This window comes from Daktulosphaira vitifoliae, unplaced genomic scaffold (genome assembly GCF_025091365.1).
Source record: "Daktulosphaira vitifoliae isolate Bord-2020 unplaced genomic scaffold, ASM2509136v1 Scaffold_4417, whole genome shotgun sequence".
Classification (NCBI taxonomy): Eukaryota; Metazoa; Arthropoda; class Insecta; order Hemiptera; family Phylloxeridae; genus Daktulosphaira; species Daktulosphaira vitifoliae.
In genome coordinates this window covers 1-918 of record NW_026103977.1, presented here as the reverse complement: position 1 = coordinate 918, position 918 = coordinate 1, and the positions used below count along the sequence as shown (strand labels likewise).

The following is a 918-nucleotide window of genomic DNA, read 5'->3' as shown; positions in this document are numbered from 1 at the left end:
ATAACATTACCATCAGAAGATACTTCAAAATATTCTAATTCAATCTGCAATTTATATGGTACTTCATTTGGGAGATTATTAAGAAGGTTTGCTTTAATTATTTCCAGTATTAAATCAGTATCTTGTTTGTCAGTTAATGTACCTTCAGGAAATATCCATGATGAAGGCTTACTTTTTTGAATAAGATAATCCTAAAATTAAAGAAAAAATCAAATAATAGTGTTTAGTTAAAAGAAAAATAATTTTTTACTACCTTAATATCTTGTACACCATCACCAGTTAATGAAGATATCATAAATACATCTCTAAATTTATCCCAACCAACACAATTTTTTATTTTTTCACTTAATTTCATTTCACTGAGTTTATTTAAAGATTTATCTTTTTTGTAGTTTTCTAAGTTTTTAAGATTGTTGCAGGTTAAAGATTTTGATAAATCTAATAAACTACGTCTTGATCTGAAGGCATCAATCTATTACATCAATTGATTAAAAAAAAATTATAATAAGAATTATAGTAACATAACAATACCTTATTCAGTATCAAAAATGATTCTTTATCGTCGTTTAAATGAAGTAATCTCAAAACTTTTGGATCTAAACGATTTCTAGTATGGCGATTGGATACATCATGTAAAACTCCTATTGTGTCAGCTTCATATATTGCACCCAAGCAATCTCTAGTAAATGATTTCTCAAGGTTATATCTTAAAATAAAATATACATAGTTTTTAACATCATAAGGTACTATAAAACATTTAAATTCTATAAATAATAACTTAGTAATTTCTTCATTGTCTACTAAACCAGGAGTATCTAAAAAAACTATTTGAGTTTGTTTTTCTACTAAAATTGCACGAGCTTTCAATCTTGTTGTATGAACTTTGTTTGATGTTGCTAATATCTAATAAATTAAATT

The 918-nt window shown here is 24.9% G+C and overlaps 1 protein-coding gene across 1 annotated transcript; it reads right to left on the bottom strand.

Moving 5' to 3' along the window:
* Window positions 1–10: 10 nt before the first annotated feature.
* Window positions 11–903, bottom strand: LOC126910103 (GTPase Era, mitochondrial-like; the record flags this gene model as incomplete). Its single annotated transcript, XM_050692493.1, has 4 exons — window positions 11–191; window positions 254–472; window positions 532–706; window positions 779–903. Coding segments are annotated over 4 exons (700 nt in total), but the record flags the coding sequence as incomplete, so codon positions are not given.
* Window positions 904–918: the final 15 nt, after the last annotated feature.